The sequence below is a fragment of the Bombina bombina genome, chromosome 3, assembly GCF_027579735.1.
Source record: "Bombina bombina isolate aBomBom1 chromosome 3, aBomBom1.pri, whole genome shotgun sequence".
Lineage (NCBI taxonomy): Eukaryota > Metazoa > Chordata > Amphibia > Anura > Bombinatoridae > Bombina > Bombina bombina.
In genome coordinates, this window is record NC_069501.1 from 321,949,894 (window position 1) to 321,975,687 (window position 25,794).

A 25,794-nucleotide genomic window follows, 5' to 3' on the forward strand; every position below is an offset into this window, starting at 1 on the left:
TTCTGCCCGTCTGGAGGACCACTTTTGCCGGATTCGTTGAGGACTTCGGCCCGGTTGGGTGAAGACTTCTCACGGTAAGGTGATCTTCAAGGGGTTAGTGTTAGGTTTTTTTAAGTGGGTATTGGGTGGGTTTTAGAGTAGGGTTGGTTGTATGGGTGGTTGGTTTTAATGTTGGGGGGGGTTGTAATTTATTTTTTACAGGTAAAAGAGCTGATTACTTTGGGGCAATGCCCCGCAAAAGGCCCTTTTAAGGGCTATTTGTAATTTAGTGTAGGGTAGGGCTTTTTTATTTTGGGGGGGCTTTTTTATTTTGTTAGGGGGATTAGATTAGGTGCAATTAGTTTAAAAATCTTGTAATTTGTTTATTATTTTCTGTAATTTAGTGTTTGTTTGTTTTTGTACTTTAGATAATTTTATTTAATTGTATTTAAAGGGACAGTCTAGGCCAAAATAAACTTTCATGATTCAGATAGAGCATGTAATTTTAAACAATTTTCCAATTTACTTTTATCACCAATTTTGCTTTGTTCTCTTAGTATTCTTAGTTGAAAGCTTAACCTTGGAGGTTCATATGCTAATTTCTTAGACCTTGAAGGCCACCTCTTTTAAGAATGCATTTTAACAGTTTTTCCCCACTAGAGGGTGTTAGTTCACGTATTTTATATAGATAACACTGTGCTCGTGCACGTGAAGTTATCTGGGAGCAGGCACTGATTGGGTAAACTGCTAGTCTGTCAAAAAAACTGAAATAAAGGGGCAGTTTGCAGAGGCTTAGATACAAGATAATCACAGAGGTTAAAAGTATATTATTATAACTGTGTTGGTTATGCAAAACTGGGAAATGGGTAATAAAGGGATTATCTAGCTTTTAAAACAATAACAATTCTGGTGTAGATTGTCCCTTTAATTGTATTTAGTTTAGGGAATGTATTTAATTATAGTGTAGTGTTAGGTGTAATTGTAACTTAGGTTAGGTTTTATTTTACAGGTATATTTGTATTTATTTTAACTATGAAGTTATTAAATAGTTAATATAACTCTTTAATAACTATTCTACCTAGTTAAAATAAAATTGCCTGTAAAATAAAAATAAACCCTAAGCTAGCTACAATGTAACTATTAGTTATATTGTAGCTAGCTTAGGGTTTATTTTATAGGTAAGTATTTAGTTTTAAATATGAATAATTTATTTAATGATAGGAATATTTATTTAGATTTATTTAAATTAAATTTAAGTTAGTGGGTGTTAGGGTTAGGGTTAGACTTAGGTTTAGGGGATAATAAATTTAATACAGTGGCAGCGGTATAGGAGGGCAGATTAGGGGTTAATAAATATAATGTAGGTGGCGGCAGTGTAGGGGGGACAGATTAGTGGTTAATAAGTATAATGTAGGTGTCGGCGGTGTCGGGGCGGCAAATTAGGGCTTAAAAGTATAATGTAGGTGGCGGCAGTGTAGGGGGGGCAGATTAGGGGTTAATAAGTATAATGTAGGTGGCGGCGGTGTAGGGGGGGCAGATTAGGGGTGTTTAGACTAGGGGTACATGTTAGGGTGTTAGCTGTAAATGTTAACATAGGAATCAATGGGATATCGGGCAGCAGCGAACATGAGCTTTCGCTGCTTTCAGACTCCCATTGATTCCTATGGTATCTGCCGCCTCAAGGGCAGCGGATTGAAAACCAGGTACGCTGGGCCGGAATAGTGGCGAGCGTACCTGGTAGAAATTTGATAACTAGCAAAAGTAGTCAGATTGTGCCAAATTTGCATTCGAAACATCTGTAATGATGTAATCATCGATCTGTGTCGGACTGAGTCCGGCGGATTGTATGCTACGTCACAAAATTCTACTTTTGCCGGTCTGTATGGTTTGATAACTAAGGGGAATCAGGCTCGCCACAAATTCGCTGCGGAATTCCAGCGTATTTGCGGTTGACGGCTTGATAAATAGATGCCTAAGAGGCCCATTTATCAAGCCCCGAATAGAGCTTGAGGGCCCGTGTTTCTGGTGAGTCTTCAGATTTGCCAGAAACGCAAGTAATGGAGCAGCGGTCTAAAGACTGCTGTTCCATAACCTGTCCGCCTGCTCTGATGAGGCGGACAGAGATCGCCACAATTCAACCCAATCGAGTATGATCGGGTTGATTGACACCCCCCTGCTGGCGGATGATTGGCCGCGAGTCTGCAGGGGGCGGCGTTGCACCAGCAGCTCACAGGAGCTGCTGGTGCAATGCTGAATACAGAGAGTGTATTGCTCTCCGCATTCAGCTTTGTCTGTTGGACCTGATCCGCACTGTCGGATCAGGTCAGACAGACCTTTGATAAATAGACCTCTAAGTCTTTAGTGGAAGCAAATGGGGTTAAATGCAAGACAGAGCAATAGGAGGGGTTGAGTTCTTGAAATAAAATTAATGGGCTGTGCCTGGTGCCTATCCCCAGCTGTATTTGTAGGAGAGCTACATTAACCCTGCACAGACAGCTATGTGAGCGGCAGACCCCCTCTCCCTCCCTCAATCCTCTTACATGATAGCCTGCAGGATACAAGAAACAAGAGCAATACATTAGCTTAGAAAACTATCCACATGAGTGTGATCCACGACAGACGGACCCTACAGGAGGCTGGGCCTGGTTGCAAATGTAACTAAGCAGCCTCTATAGTTACACCCTTGAAACATAGAAGTCAAAAATATTTTTTATAGCTAGAGGGCTGCTTTACCAATCATACAACCGCTGCTTAACCACATATTCATTTGTGGTGATTGACTGGTCGCATAAGAGCAGGGGGGGGTGTTGCGCAAGGCAATCCTTGTGCAATAGTATATGCAGGCAGTGCTCATCGCAAAGGCAGGTGGAAAGGTTTCCAACCTTATCCATCTGTTCCTTTGTACATATGGCCCCAAGTATGCAAATAAAAAAAACTAATAAAAAACACAGACCTTTCTCTTTTCATACTTTGCAAGACTATCTCCTTTTCATGAGAGCATAACTAGGCAGGCTCATGAGTGTGCACCTGTCTTAAACACTATATGGAAGCAATGTTTTTGTTAATTTATTTTCTCCATTTAATAGATAGTTCCCCCAATCTATTAAGTAGATAAACCAGACTAATGAATAAACTCATTGGGCCAGATTACGAGCTTTTGCAAAATCGATATTTGCGTTCCACTCATAATTCCAGTGCACACAAATGTGCACTGGTTTTTAAGGTGGACACAATGCAAATGCGAGCTCATGTTTGCATGTCATGGAAGCTTTGCGTTCAATAGTGCGTGCTTCCATAGGCTTCAATGGGACCCTCATTCTCTTGCTGTGAGACATGGCAGTGAAGCGGGTAAGTTGCGCAGCGATGGACAACAAATGTTATATATATATATATATATATATATATATATATGTATATGAATATATACATATATATGTATGTGTTTATAAGTTTATATACACATATTAACACATAAATATATATATATGTATATAAGCATACACATATATATTTATAGTGAACACACATTTCCCCATAGAGTGCAATGTACAGGGAGTGCAGAATTATTAGGCAAATGAGTATTTTGACCACATCATCCTCTTTATGCATGTTGTCTTACTCCAAGCTGTATAGGCTCGAAAGCCTGCTACCAATTAAGCATATTAGGTTATGTGCATCTCTGTAATGAGAAGGGGTGTGGTCTAATGACATCAACACCCTATATCAGGTGTGCATAATTATTAGGCAACTTCCTTTCCTTTGGCAAAATGGGTCAAAAGAAGGACTTGACAGGCTCAGAAAAGTCAAAAATAGTGAGATATCTTGCAGAGGGATGCAGCACTCTTAAAATTGCAAAGCTTCTGAAGCGTGATCATCAAACAATCAAGCGTTTCATTCAAAATAGTCAACAGGGTCGCAAGAAGCGTGTGGAAAAACCAAGGTGCAAAATAACTGCCCATGAACTGAGAAAAGTCAAGCATGCAGCTGCCAAGATGCCACTTGCCACCAGTTTGGCCATATTTCAGAGCTGCAACATCACTGGAGTGCCCAAAAGCACAAGGTGTGCAATACTCAGAGACATGGCCAAGGTAAGAAAGGCTGAAAGACGACCACCACTGAACAAGACACACAAGCTGAAACGTCAGGACTGGGCCAAGAAATATCTCAAGACTGCTTTTTCTAAGGTTTTATGGACTGATGAAATGAGAGTGAGTCTTGATGGGCCAGATGGATGGGCCCGTGGCTGGATTGGTAAAGGGCAGAGAGCTCCAGTCCGACTCAGACGCCATCAAGGTGGAGGTGGAGTACTGGTTTGGGCTGGTATCATCAAAGATGAGCTTGTGGGGCCTTTTCGGGTTGAGGATGGAGTCAAGCTCATCTCCCAGTCCTACTGCCAGTTTCTGGAAGACACCTTCTTCAAGCAGTCGTACAGGAAGAAGTCTGCATCCTTCAAGAAAAACATGATTTTCATGCAGGACAATGCTCCATCACACGCGTCCAAGTACTCCACAGCGTGGCTGGCAAGAAAGGGTATAAAAGAAGAAAATCTAATGACATGGCCTCCTTGTTCACCTGATCTGAACCCCATTGAGAACCTGTGGTCCATCATCAAATGTGAGATTTACAAGGAGGGAAAACAGTACACCTCTCTGAACAGTGTCTGGGAGGCTGTGGTTGCTGCTGCACGCAATGTTGATGGTGAACAGATCAAAACACTGACAGAATCCATGGATGGCAGGCTTTTGAGTGTCCTTGCAAAGAAAGGTGGCTATATTGGTCACTGATTTGTTTTTGTTTTGTTTTTGAATGTCAGAAATGTATATTTGTGAATGTTGAGATGTTATATTGGTTTCACTGGTAAAAATAAATAATTGAAATGGGTATATATTTGTTTTTTGTTAAGTTGCCTAATAATTATGCACAGTAATAGTCACCTGCACACACAGCTATCCCCCTAAAATAGCTATAACTAAAAACAAACTAAAAACTACTTCCAAAACTATTCAGCTTTGATATTAATGAGTTTTTTGGGTTCATTGAGAACATGGTTGTTGTTCAATAATAAAATTAATCCTCAAAAATACAACTTGCCTAATAATTCTGCACTCCCTGTAAAGGCACTTTTCAGTGCCATTTTTTTCTTTCTGATACCCCACAACTCACCAACATTAAGCCCAAAAACTGCTTTCTGCAGTTATTTTTATTAAAATTAAAGATGTTATATATTTGTTTTATTACAAGCACACTATACATAATTTTGGGGCCAATTTGGGGACATTTACAAAATTAACCAGAGATCTGATCTCTGGTTAATTTTATGAGTGTGAGCTTGCAGTAGCAATAACCAGCCACTTGTAATGGCTGGTTATTTATCACAAGCCTGTACACTGAAGAATTTGCCCATTTACGGGCACGTGGTAAATTAGCATTCCACTTGTAATCTAGCCCATTTTGTATTAGTTGATTAGTTTGTTTAGTCAATGAACACATTTTGTTTAGTTTATGAACAGTTTTCAGACAAAACTACTTCAATAACTAAAAAAGATGTTACTATAAAATTTAAGCTGGATTCTACTATTGATTATTATTTCATTTTCAGAAATTTTGAATGCTCCAGGGAACATAAAATTCAATTTTGATTCGAATGAAATTACATGGGATAAACCAGTCACAAGAAATAAAAGATCAGATCATTGTTTTCAATTTGAAATTAACATAAGCAGTAAATATGAGGTAACTATTTACATTATTTATATTAAATTTTTTGGCAAATGTTGTAATATATATCTTATTACTTCTGTCATGTCTGTACCAAAACAATTATAATTAGCTAATCACAAAAACAAGGGTGACATAAAAATAACAATGAACTCCTGATTGTTTTCAAGCGAGGAACAAAATGTAAGAGCCTATGGGGCCGAATTATCAATGTCGGTCTGACATGATACGCTGCAGCGTATCACGTCCGACAGACATCGCACTGGTGAACTGCTTGTGCAGTGCAACCACCTACAGATTCGCAGCCAATCGGCCGCTAGCAAGGGGTGTCAATCAACCCAATCGTATAGGATAGGGCGGATTAATATCCGCAGCTTCAGAGCAGGCTGACCAGTTATGGAGCAGTGGTCTTGGCTTCATAACTGCTATTTCCGGTGAGCCTTCAGGCTCGCGCGGAAACAGGGGCATCAAGGGCTGTTCGGACCTTGATAAATTGTACCCTAAGAGCACATATACAGATTTAACTTCTCACGCACTCAGTCAGTACTAAAGACTTTGATGGGGCTTTAAAAATAAATGATGATTATGATGATAATAATTAAGATGATAATAATAATAATAATAAAGCACCCTGGGTTCTGCAAGAATGAAATTACATTAAAATTTGAATAATTAAAGGGACATTAACTACCTTGTAATTACAAATACATTTCTGCTACCTTGAATTAAATTAATATATTTGGTGAGTGTGAAAAGAATTTGTATGAATTTACCTTATTTGCTGCAAATAATTTTCAATATTAAACATCCTTCTACCACTTGCCTTATATACTGTATAGTGGAGCCATTTGTTACTGTAGTATACAAGGCTAGCCACTGTCATTTTGTTAGCACATTTTCTATTGTTTTGCAGTTTCTCATGTGAAAATCTTTTGCTCTGGTCGATTAGAGACAGATAGGTAGCAGGGCTATGTTTGTGAAGCCACATGCACTTCCATCCTCAGAACCTGAAAAAATCTTAATTTTATGAGTTAAACTACTTTATAAATTCTAAATGCAAAGTTTTGCAGTGCATAATTAAACATGTATACAAAGTATTAAGTGTTAAAGGAGACTTAAAGGGACAGTCAAGTCCAAAAAAAAAAATTATTTTTCAAATAGGGCATGCAATTTTAAACAACTTTCCAATTTACTTTTATCAACAATTTTGCTTTGTTCTCTTGGTATTCTTAGTTGAAAGCTAGACCTAGGAAGGCTCATATGATAATTTCTAAGCCCTTGAAGACAGCCTCTAATCACATGCTTTGTATTTGCTTTTCACAGCAGGGGAGAGCTAATTCAGGTAAACCCTATAGATAACATTGTGAGCATGCCCGTGGATTGTGGCAGACACTGCACTAATTGGCTAAAATGCAAGTCAATAGATAATAACTAAAAGTCATGTGATTAGGGGCGGTCAGAAGATGCTTAGATACAAGATAGTCACAGCAGTAAAAAGTGTATTAATATAACAGTGTTGGTTATGCAAAACTGGGGAAGGGGTAATACAGGGGTTATCTATCTTTTTAAACAACAACAATTCTGGTGTTGACTGTCCCTTTAAATATAGGATAATTAAAAATAATTATATAAGATGGGGGTTTTTTCTCCAGAAATATCCAAAGTAGTTCTAGATTTAGAAGTGCTGTGTCTGTGTCTATTTAAATATAGCAATACATGTATTTCTAAGTGGTTACATTTTGCATGGAAATCAGTATGAGAGAATATCTCCAACATGTATATGTTATAACCCAGGGCCAGTAATGTGTGGGAAGGAAAAGTAAATCAGGAGCAAAATCTGAAAGGTCCAGGTGTGGGGTTTTGGAGTTCTTGAAAGGGTTTGGGTAGTGTCTACTTTTGCAAATGAAATTGGGGCATTAATAAGAGTGGAATGGTGGATGGACAGCAGAAGAGACTTCTCAAGTCAAGATATTTCATAAAGTAGTGGAACGAATCCCTTGTGGAATGAACGGGTTAGTCAAACTTGATCTTGAAGACAACTTTGGAATTGGTGAATTCAGAAAATCCGAAGAGAAATTTATAGAGTCTTCTCTCTTAAATTCCTGGAGTTGAAGAAGGTGGAGCTGAAAATATATATAAAAATGATTAAATAATAAATATAAAATATATAGGGAGGGAATAATAATAAACAATGAAAGAGGTGGGAAAATATTCGTCTCTGTCTCTTTAATAAAATCTAGATTATTCCGTCATAATATTAGGATAATCAGAATTTTATTACAAGGACAGAGACTTCATATTTTGCTAGTTTAAAGCAAACAAAAAATTAAGATACCAGGTGGTGTGGAATAGAAGAAATAGGTTTAAAATAAAATTGACGAAAAACAGAATCAGAGGACCAATCTGCTGCATTCAAAATATCTTGTAAAGAAGCAGATTTTGAGAAAGCTTTAGAAGCTGAGGCTCCTCTAACTGAATGAGAAGTAAAAAATGTATCCACACCAGCTTGCATCATAATCCATTTAACCCACCTACTAATAGTAGTAGAGGAAACAGGAGAGTGAGGAAGAGAAAAAAAAAAATCAAAAGTTGACTAGAAGAAGAATTTCGAAGAGAAATAGTTTTAGATTCATAGATTTTTAAACAAGATACAACACAAAGTTTAGGCTGTTCATAGAAATAAGGATAAAATATAGAAGAGGATAAAGTTTTAGTACGTCTAGACAAGGAGAAAATGACACCATGAGGAGAAAACATCTTTGCATCATAATCTATAGCTCTAACATCTGAAATTCTTTTACATGATAAAAGACATAATAATGTAGCTAATTTACATGTAAGTTGTTTTAATGATAAATCAGAGTTATCAGGCCAATATTTAAAAAGGTTTATAACTAAGTCTACATCCCAAAAATATTTGTATCTTGGTACTGGAGGTTTTTTAACTCTAATAGCCTTCAGAAGTTTACATATAGTAACATGTTGACCTATAGGAGTATTATGAAGAAGTTCATGTCCAGCTGAAATAGCAGAACGTGCAACATTAATTGATCTGTAAGCCAAACCAACCTCAAATAAAGAAGTGAGATAATTAATGACTTCATTTAAAGGGGCTGAAAAGGGATCCAGACTCCTGATACTGCACCAGCTAGACCATTTAGACCAGGAGGTAAGATAAAAATTTTTGGTTCCTGGTGCCCAAGACTCTTGAAGGAGGAGTTTAGCTCCTGACGAAAGACCATCGGAGGACCAGGATCCCCTGAAATGTTCCAAGCAATAAGTTGAAGGGAACCTAGAAGAATTAGTTCGTGAAACTCTCCTATGGGATTTGTGAGGAGGTCTTGTTGAAGAGGAATTAATATTGGAGGAAGGAAAGACATCTCCAGAAGAGAAGGGAACCAAGATTGGGTTGGCCACCAAGGAGTTATTAGAAGGAGAGATAATAGATTCCTTTTCACAAATGAGATTGTTCGAGGAATCATCGAAAAAGGTGGAAATGCATAAGCTCCTTTGACTGGCCAGTGTTGCAGGAAGGCGTCTGTCGCTAATGCTATGGGATCTGGTCTCCAACTGAAAAAGGGAAGAATTTGAAAATTCAGACGAGAGGCAAAAAGATCTATAGAAAAAGGACCTCTCAGAGATTGTAAAATAAGAAAAATATTTCTGTTCAATTTCCAGTCGCTGGCATCCGATAAATATCGAGAACCCCAATCTGCAGCTTGATTGTTGAGACCTGGTAAATATTCTGCTTGCAGAAAAATATTTTGAGAAAGACATAGATGAATAAAATCCTTGGTAAGATTGGATAAAATCTTTGAAGTCGTACCTCCTAAACGATTGACATATTTGACTGCTGAAATATTGTCCATCCGAAGGAGAATTGAAATTGGTTGATTGTTTTTTACAAAACTTTGAACTGCAAAAGAGCCTGCTAAAAGTTCTAGACAATTGATATGAAGATTCTTCTCTGACCAAGACCATTTTCCTCCTGTAATATGAGGGCCGCATCTTGTACCCCAACCTGATTTGCTTGCATCCGATTCCAGAATAATGTCTGGAGATTTCCCGAAAATTGCTTTGCCATTCCATGCTTCTATGTTTGCAAGCCACCATTGTAATTCTATTCTGGCTTCCTCTGACAAAGAGATTTTGTGGAAATAGGAGAAACCTTGACGAAGATATTGAATCTTCAATCTTTGAAGGGCTCTGTAATGAAGAGGAGCTGGGAAAATAGCTTGAATTGAAGCCGACAAAAGTCCTATAATTCGAGCAAGAAAGCGAATGGGAAAAAGATCTCTTTTGAGAAGATACATAATTTCTTTCTTTATTTTCTTTATTTTCTCTAATGGAAGACTCAATGTAGCAGATTGAGTATTGATATGAAAACCTAAGAAGATAAGATTCTGGGAAGGAATAAGAACAGATTTTTTGAAATTTATGATAAAACCTAAGTTCTGAAGGAGAGAAATAGTGAGGTGTAAATGATCCAGAAGTTGAGAATAATCTTGGTGGAGTAAAAGAATATCGTCTAAATAAATAATTAGACGAACACCTCTTGTTCTCAACCAAGCTACAACATGTTTTAAAACTTTCGCAAAAGCCCAAGGAGCTGAAGAAAGACCAAAAGGGAGACAAGAAAATTGCCAAACACAATCTTTCCAAAGGAAGCGAAGATAATTTCTGAATTCTGGATGAATAGGAATGGTTAGATAAGCATCTTTTAAATCCAGGCGAACCAACCAGTCGAAATCTAGAAGACAATCTCTGAGAAGATGAATACCCTCCATTTTGAAGTGATTGTATTCTAGAAAACAATTTAAATCTCTTAAATTTATTACAGGTCGAAAAGATCCTTCTGTCTTCTTCACCAGAAACATATTGCTGATGAAGGAGTTTGAAGGGAAATGTACTTTTTCTATTGCTTCTTTTTCTAAGAGGTCTTGTAATTCTAGATTCAAAAGGGACAAATCTAATTGGGAAAATTTTATTGGATTTGGAAGAAATGTTTGAATTGGAGGGGAAGTGAAAATTAAATGAAGACCTGAAATTGTCTGTAGAACCCAAGGGTCTGAAGTAATAAGGTGCCAATTTTGAATAAAAAAAGGGCTAATCTTCCTCCTATTCTTTTTTGGGAAAAAGGAGTGAGTAGAGAGATGTGAGAACTTACCTGAGAAAGGTCTGCGGGATGATCTGTTTCTGAAGTTCCGATTTGCCCATTGTCTGTTCCTTGATGGGAAGAAATATGAATGGGAAGTTGCTGGAGAGGGCATGTTTTGAAAATAGGACCGGGAGATTGCTGGGGTACGGCTGGGAAAGCGGCCCCTGCCTTTCCCAGCCCTGTCAAAAATTCTATTTTGTTGAGGATAAAATATTTTTCTAGTACTCATTTTAATTTTGTTAAGAGAATTAAAACTATTAACATAATGACCCAGTTCTTTCAGTCCGGCGTCACCAAAAAGTAACCCATTAGCTTTAGGGCCCATCTCAGTTAAAGCGAAGTCAGAGATTTTAGGATCAATACGTCTTAGAACAATGCGTCTACGTTGTGAGGCTAAAGACGTGTTAGCGTCACCTAATAAATAAACAACTCTCTGAATCCATTCTCTTAAAATGTAAGGATCAACATGTGAGTCTACAGAAATAGCCTCTTCAGAGATTTCAAACAATTTTGTTACAGGTCCTAAAACATCAAGTAGTTTATCTTGGCATGCTTTTAAATAATGGTCAGGACCTTTTCTCAAATTATAATCTTTAGAACCAATAAATTTTAATAAATTTACATCAATTTCAGGTGTTAAATGAGTATTATGAGGAAGGTCAGGCCTAGGGCATTCTGCCTTCAGAGTAGATTTTGTTTTCTTAGATAATGGTTTCCTGATATAATAATCTAAAAACTTCGCAACACGTTTAGATGGTCTCCATTGGGAGGATCTAGGATGTTGGAGTTCATCAGGATCAGTAAATAAATCTCCTTTATTATCAATGAGTTTAGGTTTAGGAGAATTAGAAATTTTTCTCTTTTTCTTTTTAGATTCTTCTTCAGAAGAAGAATCAATAATATCTGTAAAATTATTATCATTGTTATTATCATCATTATTATCATCCTTATCATCATTCTTAAATTCTTCATCAGAAAAATCATAGGAGTCATTTGACTCAGTTGTAGAAACTAAGTCTACATGTTTTCTGTAATCAATTATTTTCTGAAATTGAGAAGCAGATTCAGAATCAGATTCTGAGTTAGAAATATCATCACGTTTTTGTAATGTAGAATCTTTATTGTCTGAACCAGGCAGACGTAAAACAGACTTTAATTGTCTTTTAGATTTTTTAGGTAAAGGTTTATGTATAATATGTTTTGTTTTCTTAGAAGTCTTTTTGTGAACAGCAGACTGAGAACTATTAACTGTAGCAATAACACTTTGCATCTGTTCAGACATTTGCTGTTTAAATTTCTCCATGGATAAAATAATATTACTTAAATTTGTTTCATTTAAAGATGGAGATGTATCTTGAGACATTTCAATTAAATATAGGATAATTAACTGTAAAAAATAATCTCAAAAGATATAATTTAAAATTATATAAGGAACAAAACTAAATATAAAATTTTAAACCAAATAAAATTAGTCAAAAAAGATCCTTAAACCACTTAACTATTGAATTAAATGCACAACAGTTCAAAGAACAAATAAAGAAATAATTGTTGCTAATCACAGTAAACTAGTTGAGCAGAAAAACTGTCAGAGTCTTGTCAGGGCGTAGCTGAATGAGGTAATGAGGAGGCGGGAGATTGTGAGTGAAGGGAAACCTAAAAGGAGGCGGGAAAATGAGTCCCGTGACGTAGGAGAGAAAGAAGCAAAGGAAATGGCGGCCGGAGCCTAAGACAGTTACAGGGAACAAACGAGCAGAGTAAGCAAGGAAACAACTGTAAAGGGGGAATAGCAGAAAACGGATCTAGCGAAAATGCTAAATAAAATAAAAGCGAATGAAAAAAGCGCTTTAAAATGAAAGTAAAAAACGAAGCAATTAAAATCAATGTTAAACAAAATAAAATAAAAAACGGCAGTAACATAAAGATAATAACATGAAATAGACCTCAAAACACCTATACATAAGTATAAAAGTATACAGTATGCAAATAAAAAACGAAAGGAACAAAGTTTTATTAACCATATATGAGAGCAAAAATAATACTTATCTTTGTCAAGCAGCAAAAGAAAAGAGGATGTTTAACTGTCTACTTGGACTATTTATACCTATTACTGTTTACTGGACATTCAAATACTGTCCTATGTTATCCTATTCTCATTGGATGTTATTTATGTTTTTTCTTTTAAATGATGGCAGTTTATATGTTATACTTTGAAAAGCTGTTAAGCAGTAAAGAAAAGTTATAAGCAAAATATGAAGTCTCTGTCCTTGTAATAAAATTTGTCAGTTCTTATTTTAGAAGAGCCTTGCAGGAATTAAACAATGAGGGTAGTCCTTTCCTACTAAAAGTAGTCTAAGAGAAAAAGCAGTACTGCTGGCCAAGATATAATATTGACATGCTAAAAGCGCCAAACCCATGATCAAACAAAAAATAATATGTGAAAAAATATATAAAAGAACAAAAGTCTATATCACATAAAAGAGTCCACTTGGTGATAACATTCACCTAGATTACAAGTTTTTGTCGATAAGGCTGTGCGGGGCTAACAAGCCTTTTTTTCTTACCGCTCACAAGCCAACGCTGGTATTACGAGTTTTCTTCAAGCCGGCGTTAGCCTCAGAAAAGTGAGCGTTGAGCAAAATTTAGCTCCACATCTCACTGTAATACCAGCGTTGCTTACGGTAGCGGTAAGCTGGCAAAACGTGCTCGTGCATGATTTCCAAATAGGAAACAATGGGGCTGAGCTGGCTGAAAAAAAAACTAACACCTGCAAAAAAGCAGCGTTCAGCTCCTAACACAGCCCCATTGTTTCCTATGGGAAAATTAATTTTATGTCTGCACCTAACACCCTAACATGAACCCCGAGTCTAAACACCCCTAATCTTACACTTATTAACCCCTAATCTGCCGCTCCGGACACCGCAGCCACCTACATTATCCATATGAACCCCTAATCTACTGCCCCCAACATCGCCGACACCTACATTATAGTTATTAACCCCTAATCTGCCCCCCCCATGTCGCTGCAACTATATTAAATCTATTAACACCTAATCTGTCGCCGCCACTATAATAAATTTATTAACCCCTAAACCTAAGTCTAACCCTAACCCTAACACCCCCTAACTTAAACATAATTTAAATACATCTAAATAAATTTACTACAATTAAATACATTATTCTTATTTAAAACTAAATACTTACCTATAAAATAAACCCTAAGCTAGCTACAATATAACCAATAGTTACATTGTATCTATTTTAGGATTTATATTTATTTTACAGGCAACTTTGTATTTATTTTAACTAGGTACAATAGTTATTAAATAGTTATTAATTATTTAATAACTTCCTAGTTAAAATAAATACAAATTTTACCTGTAAAATAAACCCTAACCTAAGTTACAATTACACCTAACACTACACTATAATTAAACTAATTACCTAAGCTACCTACAATTAATTACAATTAAATTAAATAAACTACATTACGAAAAAAAATAAACACTAAATTACAGAAAATAAAAAAAGAATTACAAGAATTTTAAACTAATTACACCTAATCTAATCCCCCTAATAAAATAAAAAAGCCCCCCAAAATAATAAAATTCCATACCCTATACTAAATTACAAATAGCCCTTAAAAGGGCCTTTTGCAGGGCATTGCCCCAAAGTAATCAGCTCTTTCACCTGTAAAAAAAAAAATACAATACCCCCCCAACATTAAAACCCACCACCCACACACCCAACCCTACTAAAAACCCACCCAATCCCCCCTTAAAAAACCTAACAATACCCCCTTGAAGATCACCCTACCTTGAGCCGTCTTCACCCAGCCGGGCACAAGTGGTCCTCCAGAGGGTCCGAAGTCTTCATCCTATCCGGCCAGAAGAGGACATCCAGAACGGCAGAAGGCTTCATCCAGGCGGCATCTTCTATCTTCATCCTTCCGGAGCAGAGCGGATCCATCTTCAAGACATCCGACGCGGAGCATCCTCTTCATCCGACGGCCGATGACTGAATGACTGGTCCTTTAAGTGACGTCATCCAAGATGGCATCCCTTGAATTATGATTGGCTGATAGAATCCTATCAGCCAATCGGAATTAAGGTAGGAAAAATCCTATTGGCTGATGCAATCCGCCAATAGGATTGACCTCGCATTCTATTGGCTGATTGGAGCAGCCAATAGAATGCAAGCTCAATCCTATTGGCTGATTGGATCAGCCAATCGGATTGAACTTCTATTTTATAGGTAAGTATTTAGTTTTAAATAGGATTAATTTATTTAATTGTAGTAATTTAATTTCATTTTATTTAAATTATATTTAAATTAGGGGGGTTAGGGTTAGATTTAGGGGTTAATACATTTAATATAGTAGCGGCGACGTTGGGGGCGGCAGATTAGCCAGATTAGGGGTTAATAAATGTAGGTAGGTGTTGGCGATGTTAGGGATGGCAGATTAGGGGTTAATAAAATTTAACTAGTGTTTGCGAGGCAGGAGTGCGGTGGTTTAGGGGTTAATACATTTATTAAAGTGGCGGCGATGTCGGGTCTGCAGATTAGGGGTTAAACATTTTAGTGTTTCTGATGTGGGGGGGGGCCTCGGTTTTGGGGTTAATAGGTAGTTTATGGGTGTTAGTGTACTTTTTAGCACTTTAGTTAAGAGTTTTATGTTACGGCGTTAGCCCATAAAACTCTTAACTACTGATTTTTAAATGGGGTAGGAGTCTTGCCAGGAGAGGGTCTACCGCTCACTTTTTCAGGCGATCGTAATACCAGCGTTAGGCAAATCCCATTAAAAAGATAGGATGCGCAATTGACGTAAGGGGATTTGCGGTAAGCTAAAATCGCGGAAAAAAAGTGAGCGGTAGACACTCTCCTGCCTGACTCATAATACCAGCAGGCGTTGAAAAGCAGCGTTGGGACCCCTCAACGCTGCTTTTTAAGGCTAACGCAAGACTCGTAATCTAGGTGATTGTGTTTAAGGGGTTCGTGATACAAATAAGCCAGCTTCCTCTTAAAATGATCACTCATGGGATCCAAAGCTAGAAAACTGAAAACAGAAAAATGGTGTGATATCTTCGGATTATATCTTTGGATAGAATAAGCAAACGTACTCACAGATTTACAAGCATTTAAGTGCTATTTATGCAGGCTGGACAATTGGAAGTCGGCCAGCTGACTTGTGAACATTCGTTGGTAAAGTGTGGATCCTCCGTCTGCTGGGAATATGTCATGCAGAAGCTCTGTAAGGTGTAGTGAGCCCAATTAATTATTTTAATTTTATTTATTATTAAAAAAATAAATAAATAAAATTACATAAAAAGTGATGAATCTCACAACGCATTTCTCAGATTTACCCTTTTATCAGGTGAGCATCAAGAGCCTCTAGTATCTGCTTAATGCGCTCTTCTTCTATGATGGTGAAGGAAGCTCCTTCAACAGCAATCAGATGTATAATAGGCTGTGTCAACTTAATGGACTGCTGTTTGAATGTAAAACACTGAATTGTTCAAGTGTTGCTTGCCCCACTGCTCTCTGTTCTTGAAAGGTCAGTGGACGTGAAAGCTTGATCATGTCCAATGTTCTGGCTAGCAATGTTTTATTCTAAATGTAGAACAGCCCTGTGGTATGTGGGTACATGGTGTTTCATCCCAGAACTAGTGAGTTGTTCCAACACTTTAAGTAAAGAGGATGGTGCTGCTTTGTTCCTAACTTGATATACCAGGACTGCTAGTGGTATAAGAGGAACACTGAGTCTAGCACCTATGCGGGAAAAGACTTTATGTGATTCCAACCTGCTGCAGTGGACTTGGCATGACAACAGATGGAGTAAAGGTAGGATGAGATGGTATAGAAAGAGATAGTGTTTTATGACTCTTCCACACACTCATTATCTCCCAAGACTTGTAGTCCCTCCACATGTAAGGCAAATGTAAGGTTGTTGCATATTTGTGCAGAGATAGGGATGAGAATTTCATCTACAACACATTTTGAAAGTGATGTCAACATTATACTAGCATCTACAGTGCTTCCTCTAATTCCATTATACTACTGCTGCTTATGCTGTCCTAACTTCTTAAATCTGGGGAGTCTCAAACAAGATAGTGCTGCTGCTTAGTAAGGTAATGGAACCAGTAATGGAGGATGCATAGGAAACAATGGCAAACATGGCAGGTGTGGTGCAGATGCTGTAGATAGTTGTAAATAGTAGAATTGGTGCTGCTGCTCTTACCCTGGATCACATACAAAGAGTTTAAATGAAACACTGGGTTCAGTGATAAATGGCCCCTTGCTACTGGAAAAATGGTGGTGGGGTGTGACCATGTCCACTAGTGCTGGTCCTGATAAGTTGACCAACACCCCTCTACTACTAATGCTAGCAGCAGGTTGGTCCATTGCCCGGCTGAGGCTGATGATTTTGCAGCTTCTGTGATATCTGTGAAGGCTTGGACTTTGAGGGGATAGTTCTCTTGGTGATGGGCTTCATGAAGTGGAATGGGTCAGAAGCAGCTGCTTCATAAAATGACCCCATTGTCTTGGTATCCTTTGTTACAGAAGCAGCAATGCACTACTGGGAGTATACTGAACACATTGGGTGAGCCAATAACAAGAGACATATATGTGCAGCCACCAATCAGCAGCTCCAGAGCCTACCTAGGTATCCTTATCAACAAAGGATACCTAGAGAACAAAAATTAGATAATACAAGTAAATTAGAAAGTTGTTTAAAGCCACATGCTCTATCTGAATCATGAAAGAAAAAATTGAGTTTCATAACCCTTTAATTCTCATATTTAAATGTTGTGATTTTTTAGCTGACATTTGCCTATAAAACATTTGTTTATAAATGCTTTTCATAACTCATGTTATAAGAAACTTATTATGCTTAAGAAATAAAATGGACCTTACTATGTTTTATGAATATCATTGAAATTTAAAAGACCTTATTTTTCTTTTAGAAAAAAAACATTATTCAAAGGGCAAAACGTAACATTTCACTTGATAATTTGAATCCAAAGAGGGAACATATTTTAAAAATAAGAGCATATCTACTAACTACATGTAACGGTGGTAATATACCGGGTATATGGAGTGAACCACTGAAATTTGGTAAGTATTATAATTTTCAGACTAAAAAATTATTGTAATTAAATAAAGGCATTTTTATAGTACAAAACTAGGTCAATCAGGGATACTTTGATACAATTATTAACAAAAATATTACATCCTAACTAATCAGGCTAGATTCACTGCTCATCATCCCATTTCTGCATTACACTGTAATAGCTGCTATGTAATTGGATTTCTTCGTCATTGTTTTTCTATATTCCACATATGCACAATAATCTCTCTCTTTCTCCCATTGTCTTAAATCCCCAAGATCTTCCTTTACAAGCCTTGCCATTTTAACAAATAGCATCACTATTATACTCATTGATACACATTAAGCCGTTCCACTTCTGAGGGTATAGTATGTTTTTGTTTCCATGATTTATAATCAGTTTAGTGTCTTTTTGTTGTTCTTTATGTTACTCACTGCAGCTAAAATATGTTTATAGTTACATTAGGAGTGTTTGGAATAATCAAGAATTTGTTATTCGTTTTGACAGAAGAATCCTTAGTTATGATGAAACTGTCTACCCTGTGGGGAGAGAACTATGAACAAGTGTCTTAGGAATAAAAAAAAAAATTATGCTTACCTGATACATTTATTTATTTTTAGACACGATGAGTCCACAGATTTCATCCTTACTTGTGAGATTTCACCTCCTGGTCAGCAGGAGGAGGCAAAGAGCACCACAGCAGAGCTGCTATATATAGCTCCTCCCTTCCCTCCCACTCCAGTCATTCGACCGAAGTAAGGTAGAGAAAGGAAAAGCCAAGGTGCAGAGGTGTCTGAAGTTTACAAAAAATAATAACCTGTCTCAGAGAACAGGGCGGGCTGTGGACTCATCGTGTCTAAAAACAAATACATTTATCAGGTAAGCATAAATTTTCTTTTCTTTTTAAAGACACGATGAGTCCACGGATTTCATCCTTACTTGTGGGATACAATACCAAAGCTAGAGAACACGGATGATAAGGGAGGGACAAGACAGGGAACCTAAAACGGAAGGCACCACTGCTTGAAGAACCTTTCTCCAAAAAACAGCCTCAGCCGAGGCAAAAGTATCAAATTTGTAAAATTTAGAAAAAGTGTGAAGAGAGGACCAAGTTGCAGTCTTGCAAACCTGTTCTACAGAAGCTTCATTTTTGAATGCCTATGAGGAAGCAACAGCCCTAGTGGAATGAGCCGTAACTCTTTCAGGAGGCTGCTGTCCAGCAGTCTCATGCAAAATGGAGTATACTCTTCAGCCAAAAAGAAAGAGGGCTAGACGTAGCTTTCTGACCCTTACGTTTCCTAGAGAAAACGACAAACAAAGAAGACGACTAACGAAAGTCCTTAGTCGCTTGTAAATAAAACTTTAAAGCACGGACCATGTCTAAATTGTGCAAAAGACGTTCCTTTGGAGAAGAAGGATCAGGACACAAGGAAGGAACTACAATTTCCTGATTAATGTTCCTGTTTGAAACAACCTTAGGAAGAAACCCTAGGTTAGTACGTAAAATTGCAACAAGAAACAAAACTTTCCAAGATAGCAACTTAATATCTAAGGAATGCATAGGCTCAAATGAAACCCCTTGAAGAACCTTGAAAACTAAATTCAGACACCATAGAGGAGTAATTGGTTTAAATACAGACCTGATTCTAACCAAAGCCTGACAAAAGGATTGACCATCAGGAACATCCACCAGATGTTTATGTAACAAAATAGACAAGGCAGAGATCTGACCCTTAAGAGAACTTGCTTATAACCCTTCTACAATCCTTCTTGGAGAAAAGACAAAATTCTAGGAATCCTAACTCTACTCCATGAGTAGCCCTTGGAATCACACTTATGGTAATTCTTTCTAGTCACAGGCTAATGAGTCTGGATCATGGTCTCTATGACTGAATCAGAAAACCACCACTTGGATAGGATTAAGTGTTCAATCTCCAAGCAGTCAGCATCAGAGAAACCAGATTTGGGTGAAGCAAGGGCCCTTGAATGAGAAGGTCCTTCCTCAACGGAAGTCTCCAAGGTTGCAGAGATGATATGTCCACCAGATTGGCATACCAAATCCTGTGAGGCGATGCTGGAGCAATGAGGATAACTAATGCCCTCTCCTGTTTGATTTGAGCAATGACTCGAGGAAGAAGCGCAAATGGAGGAAAAAGGTATGCAAGATTGAAGGATCAAGGAACCGCCAAAGCATCTATCAGTTCAGCCTGGGGATCCCTGGACCTCGACCCGTATCTCGGGAGCTTGGCATTCTGATGAGATGCTGTAACATTAACAGTATTAACTTGAGTAACTGTTAAATTTAAAGACAATAAAATTGTGTTTTGTAACACCAAATCAGAAAGTGAACACTATGTGAAGTGACACCAGGTTGATTTGGTGTAAATTTAGCCTTTTAATATTGGTAGGATTCTGAACTGTTTAGCTAACAGTCAGATACAAACAGCACAGGAAATTAGTAAGTTAGCAAGGTACTTTGTAGTTCAGGAATAAATGCAAGTAGTAGTCATACAGTCATTAGACATAGAAATCTTATACTTTAGTTAACTAACCAGATCAGATATGCTTGTCTCCCTTCAGTTGAAGCTGCAGCTGACATGCAGAGATGAGATCCTGTGTTGAGGGAGAGAGGCGCGGTGTTTGGAGTGTGATGTCACCACAATCACTTATCCAGAGCTCAGAAGGATTTCTGACAATATTAAAGCTGAAACAATTATGGAACAAGGTTTGAGAGTTACCTTTGATGAGATTGGATATTACACTCCTTAGTTAGGTAAATCAGTCTGTGAAAATGTGGAACAGGCTGCAGTCTGATTAGCTGAGTGCAGCTGGAAGTCTGTGAAAACTGCAGGCATCCGGTTCAGGGAGAGATGAAACAGAAAGGCTGAATCAGTCTGAAATATAAATAAACACTCTGAAAGGATTAGATTAGGTTTGCTCACACAGATAGAAATAGTTGAATAGTACTTTGAAATCCTTAGGTTGTTTAAAGTATAGTTAAATTGGTAGTTAGCTCAGGAACAAGTATGTCTCTCAGGGAGTTTTACAAATTACTAAGCAAAGCTTGGGGGTGTGAGCGGGTGTGATAAAGGGAGTGTGTACCTGTGATTGGTTAGTACACCTTAAAGGAAAAGCAGCATAACTGAAATACTCTGACAGGACCCCCTCCTCAAGCAAGCTGATCCTCAGCTTGAGGTCGAGGACGGTCTGGGTTGCGACGATGGAAAAGGGATACCAATCTAGGTGCAGAAAGATTGCTAGATGGTTCCCAACTATCCTCCTCCTCTGTGAAGTTTTTCCATCTAATTAGATATTGGAGAACCCCACCGGACGTTTGGGAAACCAAGATCCTTTCAACTTCAAAGACATCATTTTCAGATGGTACCAACGTTGTGGGCAATGGGGGAACAGAAGACCTAGTGGGATGGTAGGGTTTCAACAGAGAAACATGGAAAGTGGGGTGGATCTTCATGGTTGTCGGAAGCTGTAACGTGACAGCATTGACATTTACCACTTTAGTGATAAGGAAAGGACCACAATATTTCTGAGTGAACTTTTTACTTGGCAGATGAAACTTCAGATTCTTCGTCGACAACCATACTTGATCACCTATTTTATATTCTGGTGGTTTCCTATGTCTCAAGTCATAGTAAAATTTCTGGGAATTTTGCGCCTTTCCAATATTTTCTTTGATGATACGGAAGTTTTCTAATAGGGTGTTCTTTAGTTCATCCACCATAGGTGAGTCTGCTGGTGTTGAAGATAAAGAAGTGAAGCTGGGATGGTACCCATAATTTGCATAGAACGGGGTCATCTTTGTAGAGGTGCTTGTTAAGTTGTTATATGCAAATTCTGCATAAGGTAAGTATTTCGTCCAATCTTGTTGTTGACATGAACAGAAACAGCGGAGGTATTCATCGAGCCACTGATTCACTCTCTCAGTCTGTCCATTCGCTTGAGGGTGATATGATGTTGTATAATGGTGTTGAATATTTAAGGCTTTGCATAGGTCTTTCCAGAAACGGGACGTAAACTGAGACCCTCTATCAGAAATAATTACGGAAGGTACCCCATGTAATTTTAGGATATGATTCAAGAAGAGAGTAGCAGTTTCCGATGATGATGGAATTTTGTGATATGGTAAAAAATGTGCCATTTTGGTGAATGTATCAATAACAACCATGATGGTATTCTGGTTATTGGAAGGTGGTAACTCTACAATAAAATCTATACCAATCTGCTGCCATGGAGAATTCGAAACTGGGAGGGACATAAGCAGTCCATAAGGTGTTGACCGGTCATTTTTTGAGATCTGATATATTACACAACTTTTAATGTATTCCTTGATTGTATCCTTCATGTGAGGCCACCAGTAATTCCTGGAAATTAGTTCCAGAGTCCTATTTACCCCTGGATGTCCTGCTAAAGGAGTGTCATGATGTTCGTTTAGAATCTTTAAACGTAAGTCAGTTGGTAAGAATATTCGATCATTATAGTAGTAAACACCATCTTTTTGCTTGATGTTTTTGTTATGAACTTGTTCAACAGGAGCTGAGATATTTCTTATTTCTGTTAAGAGATCTGAAGTGAAACCAATGAATTTTTCTGCTGGTATAATAGCAGTTGGAGTTGGAGAGTCATCGATCTTTAGAAGTTGTCTTGAGAGGGCATCAGCCTTTCGATTTTTGTTAGCAGGTCTGTAAATGATGTGAAAGTCAAATCTAGAAAAGTATAAACTCCATCGCACCTGACGTGAGGACAGTGTTTTGTTATTTTGGAGGTATTGTAAGTTCTTGTGATCCGTATAAATTAATATGGGATGCTGGGCTCCCTCCAAGAGATGTCTCCAAAATTCTAGTGCCCTCCTAATAGCTAGTAGTTCTTTATCACCGATGGTATAGTTCTTTTCAGCAGGAGACATAATCTTGGAGAAAAAGGATACAGCATGAAGTGGGGAGCTTTCTGAAGTACGTTGTGATAGAATGGCACCGATTGCGTAGTCTGATGAGTCTACCTCCAAAACATATTGTAAATTTACATTTGGAAATCTTAAGATTGGTGCTGAGATGAATCGATTTTTTAAATGTTGAAATATTTCAGTATGTTTCTGGGTCCAATGGAATGATACTGTGGAGCCGGTGAGTTGCGTGAGTGGTTTTACTATCCCCGAAAAATCTCTAATAAATTTGCGATAGTAATTAGTGAAGCCTAGGAATCTCTGTAGTTCTTTTTTATTGGTTGGTACTGGCCAGTCTCTAACGGAATCTACCTTTTCGGTTTGCATCTGAATTCCTGAGGAGGAAATTGTATAACCTAAAAATGAAATTGTTGATTTGTGGAATGAACATTTTTCCAATTTAGCATATAATTTATGTACTTTTAATCTGGCAAGCACCCAACGTACATGTTTGATGTGATCTGTCATATTGTTGGAGTAAATGAGAATGTCGTCTAGGTAAACGACTATGCATATATCCAGTAAGTCACGAAAAATGTCGTTAATGAAATGTTGGAAGGCTGCGGGCACATTACAAAGACCGAATGGCATCACTAAATATTCATACAGACCATACCTGGTTCGGAAAGCAGTGAGCCATTCGTCACCTTCTCTAATGCGAATTAAATTGTAAGCGCCGCGCAGGTCAAGCTTTGTGAAAATCTTGGCATTGGTAAGTCTTTCAATTAGTTCCGGAATTAATGGTAACGGATATCGGTTTTTAACGGTTCGTTTATTTAGCTCTCTGTAATCAATTATTGGTCTCAAACTAGAATCCTTATTTGTCACAAAGAACATACCTGCTGCTGTTGGGGATGAAGATGGTCTAATTAAACCTTTTTTAAGGTTATCTTGTAGGTATTGTTTTAAATAATCGAGTTCGGCTTGACTTAATGGGTATAAATGGCCAACTGGTAGGGTGGAACCTGGTATTAGTTCTATAGGGCAATCGTATACCCTATGGGGAGGTAAAGATTCAGCTTCGGTTTTGCTAAAGACATCTGCAAACTCATTATAAACTTTTGGGATGTTAAATTCTTCAGTAGAAGTTAGCATGATAGATTGTTGAGGATAACAAGTATTCTTACAATATGCAGAGTGTAAAGATAACTTAAATGTAGACCAATCTATTGTGGGATTATGAAGTTGTAACCAATGAACCCCTAAAATAATTGGAAAATGAGGAGAAGGTATGACATCAAAGGTGATGTATTCTGTATGTCCTTTGGGTGTAAGTACAAGTAGTGGGACAGTGTGGTGTGTGACTGGACCTTCTGTTAGTGTTGAACCATCAATAACTTTGAGGGACACCGGTATCTTTTTCAAAACAGTTGGAATTTTATTTTTTGTTACTATAGTAGCATCAATGAAATCGCCAAAGGCGCCCGAATCAATGATAGCAGTTGTCTCCAATCTTCTAAGGTCCCACTGTAGTAAAAGAGAGAGGTTACAGTAAGCTGTTGAACTGTTACTATAGTGTGAATTATGTAACATAATTAACTTACTCTTCTTGTTCTTGCGAAGAACTGGGCATTCAGAAACGGTATGGTTAGGGCTGGCACAGTACATACACAGTTGTTTAGATCTTCTTCTCATCCTCTCCTCTGGGGTAAGCGGCCCTTTAATCACTCCAATTTCCATAGGAGTAATGGTTTCTGAACTGATAGTAGTAGTTGGAGAATAAGAAGATGCATGAGATCGTGGTGTTGTTTCTGTCTGCATTCTTTCTGCCTTTCTTTCTCTCAGTCTTCTGTCTATCTGTGTGGCTACCTTAATCATAGCTTCTAAAGTATTGGGCATTTCTATACGAGAGAGTTCATCCTTTATACTTTCGGATAACCCTAACCTGTACTGATTTCTTAAAGAAATCATACTCCAAGAGGAATCAGAAGCATGCAACTTGAATTCTGCGGTGTAATCTTCAATAGGCTTCTTCCCTTGCTTTAGTTGTCTCATTTTATGTTCAGCTGTTAGTTGTACATCTGTATCTGTATACAATTCATCCAATGCATTAAAAAAATCTGTTAATTGATTTAGGATAGGTGAATTGGTTTCAAATAATTGATCATCCCATTTCCTAGGCTCTGCTCTTAAATATGATACAGTGGTAAGAACCTTCACTCTATCAGTGGGATAAGTGAGAGGCTTTAGGTTGTACAATAGATAACATGCATTTTTAAACTGTCTGTAATTCCTTCTGTCACCAGAAAATGCTTCTGGCAAACTCACTTGTGGTTCAGGTGTAGGAAATCTTTGTTCTCTATTGTCCTTGAACATATCCTTTAACACTTTATTCTCCACTTGTAAGTCTCTAATAGCTTGCCCCATCTGGTCGATTTTCTGACTCAAATTATAAACAACCTGGGGTAATTCAGCTGGATCCATAACTTTAACCAGCTTACTTTTCTTTTTCAGGCTTAGTAATATGTAACATTAACAGTATTAACTTGAGTAACTGTTAAATTTAAAGACAATAAAATTGTGTTTTGTAACACCAAATCAGAAAGTGAACACTATGTGAAGTGACACCAGGTTGATTTGGTGTAAATTAAGCCTTTTAATATTGGTAGGATTCTGAACTGTTTAGCTAACAGTCAGATACAAACAGCACAGGAAATTAGTAAGTTAGCAAGGTACTTTGTAGTTCAGGAATAAATGCAAGTAGTAGTCATACAGTCATTAGACATAGAAATCTTATACTTTAGTTAACTAACCAGATCAGATATGCTTGTCTCCCTTCAGTTGAAGCTGCAGCTGACATGCAGAGATGAGATCCTGTGTTGAGGGAGAGAGGCGAGGTGTTTGGAGTGTGATGTCACCACAATCACTTATCCAGA

The 25,794-nt window shown here is 37.6% G+C and overlaps 1 protein-coding gene across 1 annotated transcript in view; it reads left to right on the top strand.

Moving 5' to 3' along the window:
• Positions 1 to 25,794, top strand: part of LOC128651610 (interleukin-5 receptor subunit alpha) — a 112,450-nt gene that overhangs the window by 52,660 nt on the left and 33,996 nt on the right. The window contains exons 6-7 of the mRNA XM_053704619.1: positions 5,579 to 5,712; positions 17,818 to 17,968. Coding sequence (XP_053560594.1) covers positions 5,579 to 5,712; positions 17,818 to 17,968 — 285 coding nt within the window. The remainder of the gene's footprint in view (positions 1 to 5,578; positions 5,713 to 17,817; positions 17,969 to 25,794) is intronic.